Genomic DNA, 14,545 nt, shown 5'->3' on the forward strand with positions numbered 1-14,545 from the left:
TTTCATCCAGGCTTTATTATTTAAAGGCTTTGGCATTCCTTCAAAACGCTGTTTACGCACTTTAGAAAAGGGGTCAGGAATACATTTCTCGCCTCATTTTCCGAGACTCCAAAAAGTTTCATTCAAATTCTTAAAATATACTGCTACTACTATTCTGCACAAGAATAAAAATAAACCAATTCAAACAAACCTCTCACTGGAAGGGTTCTCGGTGGGAAAGTGAGCGATCCAAGAACTGGATAGAAATTTGACTGGAGGCGTGTGGCAGTAACTGGAGGAACCAGTTCCTGCACTATGGTGTGAAGAGATTTACATTATAGTCACAAAACAGCACGGCAAAGCTGTTGTCAACATATTCAACATGGACAAACATATTACGAACATATTAAATGGAACAAATGGAACATTAACAACTCAATTATAACGGGCCGAGTGATTTGACACCAAGTTTGATATTCCTGACCTAACTCTTGCTTTATCCCTTTTCAATTTGCAGGCAAAATATGTGGAAGGGGATTGTACTGCTGTCCACATGTCTGAATGTCATCGTAGCATCGTTTGACTACTATGAAGAGCACTCTTTTCTGGGTAAGTAAACGTATTGTTTCGCGGAATATTTCAGCAACACAGATGTGCACAAATATTAATTAATGTTAATTAATATATACGGTAGGATGGCGATATCATAAATGAGATGACAGTTTTCATCTGGTGTGTATGATCCTCTGTCACAGACCCAGACGATGCACTGAGTGTCAGCATCCCCCTGGAGGGACCACAGCACCCTCCACTGGGAGGATCCCTCATACTGCCATGCTACTTCCAGGTACTAGGTGTTCATATCTCCTCCCCGGGCGGAGGTGCAAACACACTAAGAAAAAGTACAAGCGGCTGTTGGACATCTTGACCTCTAGGATGGAAAGTGTGCAGAGAAATTCTATCCGCACTAGATGTGGTGATGATCTGCTTTTAGTTCCTTTCTTTGTCGACAGGCTTGAACTTCCCAATTAACAAATGGTATTGGTTGTACAAAAATATTTTAGTAAATAGTAAATAATAGTGATTAAAAAGTACTTGAGGGTGTTACAGATATATGCAGTGGAGTGAAAAGTAAGATTTTTTTAAATGTAGCAGAGCAACTTAGTTCTACTTTCTACTTCTGCAATTTCTTCTAACTTCCATAAGTAGAAATTGCTCAAACAAAGGGAATTTACTTCAGAAAAGTACAGTACTTGAGTAAGAATACTCCTTTAATTTCTCTGTCTATCAATATTGTAGTGCAGTGAACATCATATATGTTCATATATACAGTATATGCAATAAATTAGCATTTTTTTCCACAGTAAATTGTACTGTGGACAACACTGTGGATTTGTAATTAACCTTTTTTTGTTTTGATGAGAAGGTTTTGACATGAAGATGCAGGGAACGGGTTGACAAATTGATATTGTGCCCCGTTCTAGGACCACACCGTCCACGACCCGGGAGCCCCCACCATCGGCCCGCTGTCTCATCGCATCAAATGGAGCCGTGTCACCAAGGAAAAGGTTACAACCGTCCTGGTGGCTATGGAAGGACGGGTGCGCATTGAGGACAGCTACCTGGACAGAGTTCATCTGGTGGGCTACCCCATGACCCCCAGCGACGCCAGCATCAAGATAAGCGAGCTGCGCACCAATGACACAGGAGTCTACCGCTGTGAGGTCCAGCATGGCATCGAGGACAACCACGACACCGTCCATGTCCAGGTTCAAGGTATGACAATATGACAGTGGGAGCAATGTTGAAATAGGTACAGGTTTTTTAAAGATGTTGTTTTTATGCTGTCATCTTAAACAGAAACAGTGACAGCACAGAGCTTGGTCATTTTAAAGGCTTGAATACATAGATATGTAAGATGTCTGAGTAGCTGTTAATTAACTGTTAAAGGTAAAAAATTAAAAATAAAAATACAGTATATTTACGAGTTGAATGTATCCACAAAAGGGCACAAGATGTATGTGGACCTACAGTATCCCCACTCTTCAAAAAAAACCAAAAAACCCTTATCTTCTCCTTAGGCATTGTTTTCCACTATCGGGCCATCACTACCCGCTACAGTTTGACCTTTGAAAGGGCCAAGGCAGCGTGCCTCCAAAACAGCGCAGTCATCGCTTCTCCAGAACAGCTTCAAGCCGCCTATGATGATGGATTCCACCAGTGCGATGCCGGCTGGCTTTCTGATCAAACAGTCAGGTGGGTTTGTATAATGTCAAGCGGGAATTGACAGATCCTGGATCTGGAGAGAATGGAACGACATGAACATTTCACTGGACCCTTTTCACACCAACCCGGTACGAGCAAAGGTTTGAAAAAAAGTTGCACCAAAGTACAAACGATTAATTCATGTTCTCAACAAAACGAAAAGGTACCCAATTCATGATCCACGAGAAAACTGCTATGGCGACAAAGACAAACTGCCCGGTGTGAGAACCTATGGAGTAAGAGACGTCAATGAGACTTATGACGTCTACTGTTTTGCAGAGAAGATGACAGGTACCTAACCTCAGGGTCAGATATTGCATTGTCCCTCAAATCCAAGTCATGATTTTTTGAACGATATTAATTTTTTCGATTGTTAATCTGTGTGCAATGTATTTGAATTCCCTTTAACGCTTAAATCTCTTAAAGGCAGGGTCTTCTACACTGGATCTACAGCTAAGTTCACCTATGCGGAAGCTGTGGCACAGTGCTCTCAGCAGCGTGCTAAGTTGGCCACTACAGGCCAGCTCTACCTGGCATGGCAGGGCGGTCTGGATGTCTGCAACGCCGGCTGGCTGGGCGACAAGAGTGTCCGCTACCCTATTAACACACGTAGACCGCAGTGCGGAGGGGGCCTGCTGGGGGTACGCACCGTTTACCTGCACGTCAACCAAACAGGGTATCCACTGCTCGAGTCCCGCTATGACGCCTTCTGCTACACAGGTGGGTCCTGGGGCCAGTTAGACTGAGGTTCCAGAGATACCGACTGTGACACTGTTCATCTCGTTGTTGTTACCTGCGCTGATCTCCCTCACCCACGTCCCGTGTCCAGACTACCCCGATGAAGAGGGTTCAGGCATGGAGTCCATCACAGAAGCCGGAAGTGGCGTGTTGAGTGTTTCCACCGTAACAAAGGGCACGGAGGTTTTGCTGAGGAGCACGACCACAGAGAGCGAGGCGGTCGGGAAGCTGGTCACTCAGCGGCCCACTGTTGTGGACTTCATGTACACACAGAGCCCCACTGCGCTGCCCCTACCCCAGCCACCCAACACCACAGAGTTCACTGACGAGGTGATAGAGAGGGTCACCGCCAGGACAGACGTTGGCAGAGACCCGAGCAAGGGTTCTGTAATTCCTCCAACTGGTAAGTGGTTGAAATTTAAAATTGAAATTGTGATATAATTACAAGATAAAATAATAATTATTAAAATCGAGGCATAACCAATCGATACCTATAATTCGCTTGTTTCCCTCCACAGGTGTAGTGTTCCATTATCGCTCAGGCTCTGCCCGCTATGCTTTTACCTTCGTTGAGGCACAGATAGCCTGCCAGAGTGTCGGGGCCTCCATCGCCACACCAGAGCAATTGCAGGCTGCACATGAAGCTGGTTATCACCAGTGTGATGCTGGCTGGTTACTGGACCAGACTGTAAGGTAAATGTTGTGTCACATTTGCAATTATAGCAGTTTACTGCGCACTCCTCATCTTGTCTCTCACCCCACACATTCTCTGCAGCGCTGCTTTCTGTTTTTCACCCCTGTGAGCACGTGTGTCTCAAATTAGCGTTGCTGAGAAACCCATCAGTGGTATTTTTTTCCCCCCAATCCAGGTATCCAATTGTCTCTCCTGGTGATAGATGCACTGGGGACCTGAAGGACCAAGCCGGGGTCAGGTCTTATGGCTTAAGGCCAGCAGATGAACGCTATGATGTGTATTGTTACATTGATGGGCTCAGAGGTGAGGAGAAAAAAAAAAAGAAACTCAGTTCAAATTGGTTCCCGTAATAGTTTATTTTATTTTTTTCTTATTATTTAAAGCTTCAGAAAGCTTATCATTCCAAAATCTTGACCAACCCTGGCCATTCTGCTCCATATGCTTCTAAGGTGAGGTCTTCCATGTGGGCTCCAGTGAAGGATTCACCTACGACGAGGCTTTCTCGCACTGTCAAGAGAAGAATGCTACCCTGGCCTCGACAGGGGAGCTGTACGCCGCCTGGAGACTGGGCCTTGATAAGTGTCGTGCTGGCTGGCTCCTTGATCGCAGTGTTCGCTATCCCATCAACAACCCGCGGGCACATTGTGGGGCGGGGAAGACAGGAGTGCACACGGTTGATGTCCACTCCAACCAGACTGGCTATCCTGAAGTAAATGACAAATATGATGCCTATTGTTTCAGAGGCAAGTACCACAACCACTGTTATTATGTACTAGGCCCACGATCATTTAATGTTTGCTTTTTATTATTTCCATCCATTGTATTTTATTTATGTGAATAATAATAGACAATATGATGATTCCTACAGCTGACATTTTACTTATTGCCAAAGAAACTGAATTGAACATCACAGAAATCCAAGAAGCTTTGTTCAACCTCACATCAATAACTGATTTGCTGAGGACTGGTAAGCTACATTTTTGTCACGTCAAAAGCGGTTCCAAAAATTGTATTGCCAATTTATTGTCTCATCTGCAATCCTGTTTTGTTTGCTCCTCTTTATTCCCCTTTTTTATCCCTTGTTTCTGTGTGTCTGTCCGTAGTATTTCCTTCCATCATCCCACCAATTGCTGTGGAGCCTTCAGGATCTGGTTCAGGCTCAGCAGAGTTTGCATCTGGGTCTGGAGCAACTAGTACCTCTGGTGATCATTCCGGAGACCTCTCAGGATCTAGGCAAATGTCCGGATCAGGAGACCTCTCAGGATCTGGGCAAATGTCCGGATCAGGAGACCTATCAGGATCTGTACAAATGTCTGGTTCTGTAGAGCTATCAGGTACAGGACAAATGTCTGGATCTGGAGACCTATCAGGATCTGGACAAAAATCTGGTTCTGTAGAGCTATCAGGAACCAGACAAATGTCTGGATCTGGAGAGCAATCAGGATCTGGACAAATGCCTGGATCTGGAGACCTATCAGAATCTGGACGAAAAGCTGGATCTGGAGACTTATCAGGATCTGGGCAAATATCTGGATGTGGAGACCTATCAGGATCTGGAAAAATATATGGATCTAGAGAGCTATCAGGATCAGGACAAATGTCTGGATCTGGAGACCTATCGGGATCTAGAAAAATATATGGTTCTAGAGACCTATCAGAATCTATGTCTGGATCTGGAGAGATATCAGGATATGGACAAATGTCTGGATCTGGAGGCCTATCAGGATCTACCTCTGGATCTGGAGAGATATCAGGATCTGGAAGGGTGCCCGGATCTGGAGACCTGCTTGTCTCTGGTGACCTATCTGGGTCTGGAGAGCTATCTGCTTCTGGGGGAATGTCCTCTTCTGGTTACTTATCTGGGTCGGGTAAGGGCCTTCCTTTCTCTGGTGACCGATATGGTTCTGGAGAATCTTCTGGATCTGGTGCCCTATCAGGTTCTGGAGACCTATATATGTCTGCGGACCTGTCTGGCAGTGGGAGTGCTGAGCTCCCCATCCGAGGATCAGGCTTTAGCGGTGAGGGCCTGTCTGGATTGGAGACTAGTGGACAGGGATCTGGGATCACGGTTATTTTCTCAGAAAGTGGCAGCATTTTCTCTGGAGAGGGCTCTGTTTCAGGAAGACCCCAAGAAGCTGGCGAGGGGAGCACAGAGATCCTCATTTTCCCCTCTGAAACTGCCTCTGGAATGTTCAGTGGTGGAGAGGACATGTCAGGATCTGGCTGTAGCTCTGAGGGGAGTAGTTCGCCCTTTTACATCTCTGGTAGTGGAAAGCTGTGTGGCATGTTGTCTGGTTCCGGTTCTGTTGAAGAATCCCCTGGCTTCAATGGATTCCCATCAGGATTCCCTGCCTCAGGAAGTTCCAGTGGAACATCAGTAGAAGAATCAGGCAGTGGCGATGCTCAAATCCTGCTGTTAGATGGTGAACTGGTCGATGCGTCTGTCTCACTCACCAACAAAGAGCAGGAGTTGGGGGGAAGGCTTTTCGAGTTTAGTGGCTCTGGAGACATCTTAGGATCAGGGACGACGAGTGGCCTTTCCAGCGGCGATCAAAGTGGCTCGGCCTCTGGGTACGGCTCCGGGTCCTTCTCAGGCATGACCTTTGCTGGGTCAGAGTTCACTGACCTTACAGAGCCATTTTCTGTAGAGCAGGAGGCCTCTGGGTTTTTACTCCATGGTTCTGGACAAGGAAGTGGGGGACATCTGTCTGGATTGGGACCTTCGGGCTTCCAGTCAGAGTCTGGATCTGGAATCTCTGGCTCCGAGTCCTCTACTAGTGCCGAAGAGGGCAGTGTAACATTCTTGCATGGAGATGCCATGACCGAAGTGCCTACAGTCACTCAATTTCGAGAGCTTGGGCAGGGACCAGAGGAGTACAGTGGAGAGGGAAGCAGCAGCAGTGGCAGCAGCAGCGGCAGCAGTAGTGGGAGAGCTCTTTCCCCCACAGCCAGTGGTACATCATCTGGAACCCCCTCTGGAGACTTCCCATATGTGGCGGTATCTACTCCACCCACAGACCTGGAGATTCCACTGAGGGCAACGGTCCCCGAGAAGGCTCTGGCAGTGACTGAACTTGCAGAGACAGCTGGAGAGTCATACGCAAGCATTAGCCCTGCTATTGCACCGGCAGCATTGGTTGCCCCTGCAACCCGATCGCCAGCCTCCTCTCTGCTGGCGCCAGGCCTCACTGAAGAAGTAGAAGGTAAGTCATTCTTTTTAAAATGCAGAAATGGTTCTGGCAGATAACAAAAGTGGTGTTTTATCATCCAATGTTCTAATGTTTCTGATAGACATTGAACTCAATACCATAGGTGTAGATTTCGGGGGGGGGGATACATCCCCCTCAATATTTACAACACATGCATATGCATATGCCCCCCGCCCAAATAAAAACATGAAAGAAGCAAAGGACTTATTTTGAAAAACCTCTTTAACCTTACTCATAGTCGCAACAATTTTTACTCTACTCCCAAAATATGATTATGATATATATGTTTTCCAGAATTATTTACGGGCTTTTGCAAGGTCTCATTCTCTAATATATTTCATCAATGTTTTAATTGGTTATGGCCAAAATGTGTTGTCTTCTTCAACTTGCTGTCAACTTCAATAATATAGTTGAAATGTAGCCTACATGATTCCTAAAAATCATCCCAAAACACAGATATGTCTGATATGTTTTGAATACGCAGAACCTTTTCAACATGAGCAGAAATCTTGCTATAATACATATTAGCTATTAAAGTCCAGGGGTTTATCAATTAATTAAAATGAATTTATTTATCATTACGTGAATAGGATCCACATGCACATTAAGGGGTTACTTCCCCAAAAAAAGAGGACAGAAGAGTAAATCATAGCTATATGAGTGTTGACTCACCAGCGATAATATTATATGAGAAAAGTTAATCTACAGGAGAACAAATATTTGAAAGTAATACAGAATGCAAGAGAGCCTTACTGCACTATATTCCATTATATTCTGAATTGTCACCTGGTGCCTGAATTTTGTGTTTTCCTTCACATAAATAAAGACAATTTCCACCATAAATTGATGCCGAAAAGGCACAAATTGGTGCGTAAAAGTTCACCACAATGCACAAAATGAAGTGTCTGATGCTTAAAATTTCCTGGGTGAGGACCCCCAGACCCCCAGACCCCCGGCTTTAATGTGTCCCACTCAATACCATAAAAGCATTCTGTGGAACAGATCATCTCCAGTAACATTTCTCGTGTTTGTGATTATTGCAGTTACCGTTTGCATGTGTCATTGTTAATGGTTTGCACTCAGTTACATTAATCCCACTGTTCTCTTGATAAAGTAAATGCAAAATAAATATTATTGAAGAATTTAAGACTTAACTCATATGACTTTTTTCTCCTTTATGTTCTGTCCTGATGTTGTCGTGATTCATATCTGTTTGTTTGTTATATGTTGTGTAGTAATCATTTCATTCTGTTTGCATCCAGTGATGGGTTTCTTTATTGTCATGTATCAGGTTAAACGTCATTGTTTTTTGAGGCAAATACATACTGCTTGTATGTTTTTATATTTATTACATCGGCCTTCTGATGATGTTGCCCTCAATCTACTGCATGCCTGCTCACAGATAGGCACATATGTGCTTTCTGGCATCATATGTATGATCTGCTCCTTTGTGAATTTGGATACTGACATAACCAGCCGCTGATCCAAATGTAAACTTACTCAAAATACAACAAATCTCTTTTTCGCTGCAAAATTTTTGCAAATGCAAAGAAAAAAAACATGCTGCCAGACTTACAGCTCAATATCTTGAGATTCCTTTCAAACACCATAGAACCCCTAACGCTTATCTGGATCAATAGTTATGCCAGGTCTGATCATTCAAATTTACAACTGCTATTACAGGTGTTCCACCTCACCGGTTCATTCGCTAAGCTCCCTGAGACAGTTATAGTCTCATCCCACGCCTTTTTTGCAGAGGTAGATGTGTGCCATTCCAACCCATGCGCCAATGGAGCCACCTGTGTGGAAAGCGGTGACTCATACAAATGCTTATGCCTGCCCAGTTACGGAGGGGATCGCTGTGAGATTGGTAGGCGATCTGCTTCAGCTAATAAATACTAACAGCAGCCTCTATGATAAAAAAAACCCCCCAAAAAACGACGGGAAGAGATGCTAGACATCACCAGCAGACGGCATTGTCATACGCTGTGTGTATGTTCAAGCATTTGTTTGTGCATTTGGACTTCTTTGCTTGAACAGCTATTTTGTGATATAAAAAAATGGCGGGGCAGAAGAAATGTAAAAAGCATTCTTTCAGTGAAATAAAAAAGATGTGGACATTTCAAATTATACTATACTTTAATTTCCTTAGTTTACTCTGCGTTAACAACCTTTGCTGAGGTAAAGTTCTATCTATAATTTCCATTCTATCTCAGCAGCTACTAGATTTAGGTATTAAATAAAGTAAAAATGACACATATATAAAAAAAATGACCCAACCTGGTTGGGTCTGTGAATTGAATTGAATTAATATGTCTGTGAATGAAATTAATATGTATATATTTAACATGTACTAATAAGTTGACATTTTTCTGGATGCAGTTTGTAACGTTGTTGTTGTTACTACAGACGAACAGGAGTGTGAGGAGGGTTGGACTAAATTTCAGAGCAACTGCTATCTGCACTTCTCTGAGAGAGAAACTTGGCTGGAGGCCGAGCAGCGATGCAGAGACCTCAGTGCTCACCTGGTCAGCATCGTCACGCCAGAGGAGCAGCACTTTGTCAACTGTAAGGGACCACCAGAGCCTAGTGGTGGCATCTGCATGAATGTGTGTTTCTGTGTGCATCAGTGTGTTTGGAGAGGACGATGGGAGGGAGTAAAGGCAGCTCCTCTCATTCCCGCTTTCTTTTCCCTCAGCAAATGCACAGGACTACCAGTGGATTGGGCTGAATGACAAGACAGTGGAGAATGACTTCCGCTGGACGGACGGCACTCTACTGGTGAGTGGGGCTAGTCAGAGCTTTGCATGAACTCAGTTAAATTGTAAGTATAGTATGGTATAGTATAGTGTACTATAGAATACTATACAGTAGTCAATTATACAGTAGTATAGTATTGTAAGTCGCTTTGGATAAAAGTGTCTGCTAAATGAAATGTAATAAAATGTAATAATTGTATACAGTATTATAGTATACTATAGTATAGTATACAGTAGTATAGTATACATGTGCAGTAATGTAGTATAGTATAGTATAGTATAGTATAGTATAGTATACAGTAAAGTATAGTATAGTATAGTATAGTACAGTATAGTATACAGCAGTATAGTATACAGTAGTATAGTATAGCATAGCATAGTATATAGCAGTATAGGATAGTATACAGTAGTGTAGTGTAGTATAGTATAGTATAGTATAGTGAGTAAGAGAGGAGTAGAGTAGAATAGACCAGGTACACAGCAGGGTTTCTTTTTTCCTCCCTAAATGAAACTTGACTCAATCTGAGTCCTCCAATTTAAAGCAATAATAAAAATGTTGTGTGCTGTGGTCGGTTCATTTATTTATTGGTCAGGAATCACTGGCCTAGAGTATAGAGAGACTAGAGACTAGAGAATGGAGTATATTAATAATACAGAGCAGCAAAGTAGACCGGGTGGGAGTAGAGAAAAGTAGAGGATTTGGCCACTGAAAGATGAGTAGTTGGAGAGACACATGAAACTGTATGACTACTATTGTGTGACTGGATCAAGCAGGCGTCTGGATGAAGACATCTTCTGGCATTTAACGTTTGCTTTCCCTGTTCGTTCCCTCTCAGCAATTTGAGAACTGGAGGCCCAACCAGCCGGACAACTACTTCAACTCCGGAGAGGACTGTGTGGTGATGATCTGGCATGAGAGCGGCCAGTGGAACGACGTGCCCTGCAACTACCACCTGCCTTTCACCTGCAAGAAAGGCCCAGGTACGCGGATGCCAGGCTAAAGGGCGGCCTCGACTCTTGTGGTTTTTTTCCGATTCAAGTAGTGCGTTGCCATTCCACTAACATTGGTGTACTGCATACTGACGCTTGCTCTCAGGTGCAACATGGAACACACAACAGTGCAGCACCGCACAAAAACAGTTCAGTGCAAATCCAACAAACAATGACCAATCAGTACCGTCGCATATGGGTTTTTTTTTTCGGTATGTGAAACATGAGGTTGTTTACATGGATTCTGAAGTGTGCACAATGCAATAGAGGTTATATAGGATACACATCTGAAATTGCCCGATTGACACGGTACTTCTTTCTTTCAGTGTTTTGCGGCGTGCCACCAGAGGTGGAGCACGCCAGCATGTACGGGAACAGCAGGGAGAACTACCCGGTCAACGCCATCATCCGCTACCAGTGCAACCCGGGCTTTAGACAGCGCCACCCTCCGGTGATACGCTGCAAACCAGACGGGCGGTGGGAGACGCCGCAGGTGGAATGTTCCGTGGGTGAGTAGACGCTTGCCACGCCCGATCCTGGGACGGTGTCCACGGGCAGCAGTTCCCGACCTTGTTTCTGACTCGCTGCCCGGTTGAAAATCTCGGGAATGTTTGCGTCCCGCATCCGACCGCCAGTGACGCGGCAGACAGGAGCCTTCCCAGAGCCCCTAACTTTAACGATCACAGGAGTACCATGCAGCAAACAACAGCGCCGATCAACGTAGGGCTTCTATCTATTGGTTTATCACAGTACTGATGCATTCTCATTATTTTAAAGAAAAATACAATTAAATGAGATTTTAAACATTTTGACAAATACTTTGCAATGAGCTCTTAAAATTGTATAGACATTAATTTGCCTACTTTTGTTACGGCCATGATTTATTGGTCTACTTGCAGTACCCACACAGACCAAAATCATCACGTTAGGTTTAATTCATACAGATAATACTATTTTTTTAATCAACCTTACTCACTGGCGTTTGGATTTCATTTTTAATGCTAGTGATGAATTTTCTGTTTTTATCTTATTGAGGAGTCTTGTGCCTTGGGTTACCAATTAATCCTTGTTCTCTGTCTCCCCCCACAGTCAAAGTTAACAGGAGAATACAGCGCAGGACCGCCAGCAGTTCAGGACGCACCGACCGCAAGCTCCACGAAGCAGTTTAAAGGGAATCTTAGTTCTATTCAATTTTAACATTCACTGCACACAAACATCCATTTCTATTTTACTGTAACGGAATAAATTATTTCAAATTTTAAGTATTCACCGACAAAAAAAAATTGATTTGTTTGAAACAAACAAGATTATTTAGTAGTTTCATGGTAAATTCATCAGTATGCGCTTTTCATGGGAATATGTTTTCTTTCTGCGTTTTATTCCATATTATTTATGAGGTGTTTTAAATGTATGACAGCTTCTGACTTATTTACTTCTTGATAATTTCCTCGCGGACCGTTGAGTATAAATTCTTCAGTCAAGTCATTTTTGAAATTCTGGATATATTTAAACGTCTCTGACCCCTGTGAGTAATGCATCCACAGACGACCGCATCTGTGGGATCTGTCTAGCGCTCCCTCGTCTGTCTGTATCTGTGCCAGGCATACAAGGCCATCCAGGGGTAAATATTCCACATGCCTGAATACCGGCTTTGCTCGGAAATCGGGATTTGGCATTGTAGTATGAGGCGGCAAACAGACGCGGCTACTTTCTGTGGAGAGGGGATAATGACAAGAAATTAAAATGTGGATGATTCTTATTTTGGCAACGCCGGCAAGTAACTCTTGAAATTGGCGGTTCGCCGTAAGAGACGAGGTTCCATGCACTGCACATCTAGCGAGACTGCGCGGGAGTTACAGATATTTGAATGCGGAAAAAGCGCAACCATTTCTGGGTTCGGATGTTGAGTTGCGGTATCGGTCAGGGCACATGTTACGCGGTCGAAAAGCAACACTTCATATACTGTATGTGGGGGGAAAATGATAACATAGAGGGAGGTTATTCTACTGAGCTGGTGAAGAAATATTATTTATAAACGCGAATCAAAAGCCGAGGCATTACAGCAACGCGAGCAAAAAAAAAAAAAAAAAAAGCAATCAGCGAAGTGTCTAGTTTGCTATAAACCAGGTGAAGCAGAGCACTGTCCCTAATGTGAATATAAAGCATTTTATTTATTGATTCCACACAGCGATAGCATCTCTGCTCCGCATGCTGAGTCACCTGGTCGGGGCGCAAGTTTCAACCGTGTATTTATTTACAGTCGGCGTCGTTAAAGCTACACGTGGGTCAATAGGCCTCTTGGTTTGAAAGTCGTCATTTGCCCTGCCGGGTTGCCATGTGGGTTGGTTTCCGGCTTCCTCTTTGTTTTTTGTCTTTTTTCGTGTGTCGGGTTGAAGTGGTCGCCTTCTCCCGCGGGGCTGTGCAGCGCGTAGCCTTTCCGTGGGACGTGTCAAGAGTAAAAGACAACCGGCTTTTATTGAAACTATTCTGCTATTTCTCTTGCGGTACACACCACCGCAGGAAATACTCCTTTCCAGGACATAGTTGTAATCATCGCAGAGTATCATTTGCTCGTTCCCCCCCCGCCCCCAAAACCTTGACTGTTCCCGTTCCTTGTTTTTGTGTCATTGTTACTGTGTTGGGGAGGCTGTGCCTTTCACCCGTGCCAGACATTCTGTTATTTGCTCTATGATACATCAAACACCAGATCCCAAGCCAAAATAACAAATACAAAGAAAGATGCTACAGTATGTGCCTACACAATTAAATGGCGCTAAATTAAAGGTTGTGTCGGTAGGATTTGCCATTCTTGAAGAGTTCCAACTAATCTGTCTCTGTCTACCTGTCTATCCATCTGTCTGTCTGTCTGTCTGTCTGTCTGTCTGTCTGTCCCTGTCTGTCTATCCAGTTACTTCAAAACAACTTCCAAGAAATTATACTGATACTACTCATGCAACCTTTAATTTTTCAGATTTTCAAAAGGCAATGTGAAATGTCTTGACTCCTATTTGATTCGACTTCTTATTTATGGCTCCTGGTGTGAGATGACTTTCTGGAGGATGTATCACAATGTGCCTAGTGCGTGATTTTTTTTGAACATTATATTGAGGAGTGCTAAATAAAAATAGTTTGACTGTCGACTCTCTGTTGGTAACACCTTGAACACTTCAGGCACACATACAGCGGCAATGCTTGCTTTTGTGGAATCATACTGTATACTGTATATAACTCTGGCCACGCAAAATGTTCAACTTACAAAACTGCCATAATGAGGAAGCTAGAAACACCTATCAAACCGCCCTCATTCCAGAAGGGTCGCCACCCAAATATTCAAGCTAAAGGACACAAAGGGCTCTTTCAGCTTCCGTCTGGTAGTCAGCGAACTCAGTGTTCCCAACGCACACCCGTCTGTGTAAATAGGATACAGCTCTGAGTCACGACGCCAATACAATTACGGTCCATTTCTATTTGCACGGGAGGGCGTGAGAAAGATGCCGTCAGTTTTGCCGTGAGACTGAAAGGAGTTCTGTTGGCGATCCTCTCCTCCCCTCTCCCTCCGGGTGACAGTTAGTCCGTCGGCACCTCTGTGACCTGGCAACCGCTCACATCACAGAGGGATAAAGGTCTTTGAGGGAAATCCCAGTTAAAGTGTGCTTGTCACAAAACTAAAGGAGGATTGAATGGCAAAAGAAATGGGGGCCGCGCAAGGGAAAATAAACAACGAATAATGATTATTTTACCTGGTGGGGATTACCCCCTCGATTACAAGTTAATTTAAAATCCTTAATTCTTCCATACCGGGATCAAAAAAGTGTCTTAATTGGAGTCAACAAGTTCATAAAAATTAAGTACATTAAAAGAAATCACAGAAAAAATTACTTCTGTATTTAAAGCAGCTGGTTCTGTGCAGC

General features: G+C 43.8%; 1 protein-coding gene across 1 annotated transcript; it reads left to right on the plus strand.

Moving 5' to 3' along the window:
• Positions 1–457: 457 nt before the first annotated feature.
• Positions 458–13,762, plus strand: LOC307228333 (aggrecan core protein-like). The gene is made up of 18 exons (XM_079997971.1): positions 458–588; positions 735–826; positions 1,464–1,755; positions 2,061–2,235; positions 2,408–2,535; positions 2,671–2,964; positions 3,074–3,385; positions 3,501–3,675; positions 3,852–3,979; positions 4,126–4,419; positions 4,545–4,643; positions 4,780–6,879; positions 8,642–8,755; positions 9,295–9,453; positions 9,584–9,666; positions 10,481–10,625; positions 10,961–11,143; positions 11,724–13,762. The coding sequence occupies exons 1-18, from the start codon at positions 504–506 to the stop codon at positions 11,801–11,803; spliced, it is 4,938 nt and encodes a 1,645-aa protein (XP_079854097.1). The 5' UTR covers positions 458–503; the 3' UTR covers positions 11,804–13,762.
• The last annotated feature ends 783 nt before the right edge of the window (positions 13,763–14,545 follow it).

This window comes from Zeus faber, assembly GCF_960531495.2.
Source record: "Zeus faber genome assembly, chromosome: 3".
NCBI classification, from domain to species: domain Eukaryota; kingdom Metazoa; phylum Chordata; class Actinopteri; order Zeiformes; family Zeidae; genus Zeus; species Zeus faber.

Excerpts from the sequence above, each read along its gene's own strand:
- LOC307228333 (XM_079997971.1), top strand. The coding sequence starts at position 504 with ATGTGGAAGGGGATTGTACTGCTGTCCACATGTCTGAATGTCATCGTA. Across the intron at positions 3,386-3,500 it reads TTCTGTAATTCCTCCAACTG|GTGTAGTGTTCCATTATCGC; the intron begins GTAAGTGGTTGA and ends TTCCCTCCACAG. Across the intron at positions 6,880-8,641 it reads CCTCACTGAAGAAGTAGAAG|AGGTAGATGTGTGCCATTCC; the intron begins GTAAGTCATTCT and ends CCTTTTTTGCAG.